Genomic DNA, 2,291 nt, shown 5'->3' with positions numbered 1-2,291 from the left:
TCTGTTATAAACTTATATAAATACTTGTGATTGCCAAGAGTAGATTTTCCATAGGAGTAGTATTCAGTCAAACAGAACAAAAAATACTCATTATGATATATTTTATGTGAAAAGAAATTATTCTTAGCAGATCCATATAGTCCTTTGAAATAAGTGAGAATTTCCAAATATTTCACATCCAAGGTTAGGAATAGCATTGAGGGAGTAGGGAATGACAAAGGGAATATCTCTTTTGTATCAGAGATACCACAATGCTTAATAAATTGAGTTACATATATTGTACAAAAGGTTGAAATTAAAAAAAAAGAAATTTCAGGAAAAAAAATAGAAGAAGAGCACTCCACTTTCACAATCTGATCAAAGAATCCAATGTTTGGCTCAGGCTTCAGGTCTTGCAATCATGGGCACTTCTTCAGCCCCAGAACGATTGGCCTTTTTAGAGCTGGCATCCCAGAAAATCTCATCAAAGCCTCCTTTATGTCTCTGTTCCTCAGGCTGTAGATGAAAGGGTTCATCAGGGGTGTGACCACTGTGTACATCACTGAGGCCACTGCACTTGAGTGGGAGCTCTGGGTAGCAGCAGAGCTAAGGTACACTCCTAGGATTGTACAATAAAATAAGGAGACAACTGAGAGGTGAGATGCACAGGTGGAAAATGCTTTGTACTTGCCCTGAGCTGATGAGATTCTATGTATGGAGGAAACTATCTTAGAGTAAGAGAAAAGAATCCCAACAAAGGGACCACCAGCCAACAAGACAGCTGCAAAATACATCACCATGTTATTGAGAAAGGTGTCAGAACAGGCAAGTTGGATCATCTGATTGAGTTCACAGAAAAAATGAGGGATTTCCAACTTTGTACAGAAGGACAGCCGCAAGACCATTAAGCTTTCTAACAAGGAATGGAGGATGCTTATAATCCATGACATCAGAACCAATTGTCCACAAAGCTGTGGATTCATGATGACCATGTAGTGCAGAGGGTGACAGATGGCCACAAACCTGTCATAGGCCATCACAGTCAGTAGAAGGACATCTAATCCTGCAAAGAGTATAAAAAAGTATATCTGGCTGATACAGCCTTCATAAGTGATGACTTTGCTCTGAGTCTGGATGTTCCATAGCATCTTGGGGACGGTGGTGGAGGTGAAACAGATGTCCACAAAGGACAGGTTGGTGAGGAAGAAGTACATGGGAGTGTGAAGGTGGGAGTCAGAGCTGACAGCCAGGATGAGGAGCAGGTTTCCAAACACAGTGATCAGGTACATGGAGAGAAAAAGCCCAAATACGAGTGGCTGTAGTTCTAGTTCCTCTGAAAATCCCAAAAGAAGAAACTCTGAATCTCCTGTAAGGTTCCCTGGTTCCATGGGTTGAAGGTAACTACCAGGATATAGAAAAGTAAATGATGAATTTTTACAGAAGCAAGCATTAGTAACCTAGCATCAGTGCTACCGCTTACATTTTAGAATCAGGAAATTAGTTTCATTATGTTTATAGCAGCAATGGCCACGATAGCCAAACTGTGGAAGGAGCCTCAGTGTCCAACGAAAGATGAATGGATAAAGAAGATGTATATGTATATGTTTATGTATACAATGGAATATTACTCAGCTATTAGAAATGACAAATACCCACCATTTGCTTCAACGTGGATGGATCTGGAGGGTATTATGCTGAGTGAAGTAAGTCAGTCGGAGAAAGACAAACATTATATGTTCTCATTCATTTGGGGAATATAAATAATAGTGAAAGGGAATATAAGGGAAGGGAGAAGAAATGTGTGGGAAATATCAGAAAGGGAGACAGAACGTAAAGACTGCTAACTCTGGGAAACGAACTAGGGGTGGTAGAAGGGGAGGAGGGCGGGGGGTGGGAGTGAATGGGTGACGGCACTGGGGGTTATTCTGTATGTTAGTAAATTGAACACCAATAAAAAATAAATTAAAAAAAAAGGAAATTAGTTTCAAAGTATGCGTGTGGTCTTGTCCCCATTATGGTATCCCTAACACCATTTCTCATCAGGAATTCTGTTTCCATCTGTCTGTTCCTCAAGCATAATGTAGATTCTGTTTTTATTGAGAATATTTTTCATTCCATTAAGGAATACATACTGAATACTGACCATGTTCCAGGCACTGCATAGACAATGTATATAGAGTGCTGAGGAAAAAAAATGTCCTTATAATTGTATGATGGAGACAAAATATAAGGAAATACAAATAAACAAATAGCATGTCAGATGGTGAGATGAGCTCTGAAGACAAGGAAAACAGGTATAAAGGAGAGAGTTG

At 39.6% G+C, this 2,291-nt stretch overlaps 1 protein-coding gene across 1 annotated transcript; it reads right to left on the bottom strand.

Moving 5' to 3' along the window:
• Positions 1-398: 398 nt before the first annotated feature.
• On the bottom strand, positions 399-1,367 carry LOC112666876 (olfactory receptor-like protein OLF4). The gene has a single exon (XM_025458357.3). It carries the CDS (start codon positions 1,365-1,367, stop codon positions 399-401), a length of 969 nt encoding a protein of 322 aa, XP_025314142.3.
• Positions 1,368-2,291: the final 924 nt, after the last annotated feature.

Source organism: Canis lupus, chromosome 20 (assembly GCF_003254725.2).
Source record: "Canis lupus dingo isolate Sandy chromosome 20, ASM325472v2, whole genome shotgun sequence".
Classification (NCBI taxonomy): domain Eukaryota; kingdom Metazoa; phylum Chordata; class Mammalia; order Carnivora; family Canidae; genus Canis; species Canis lupus.
The sequence above is the reverse complement of the archived record's forward strand: the minus strand, read 5'-3'. Positions and strand labels throughout refer to the sequence as shown.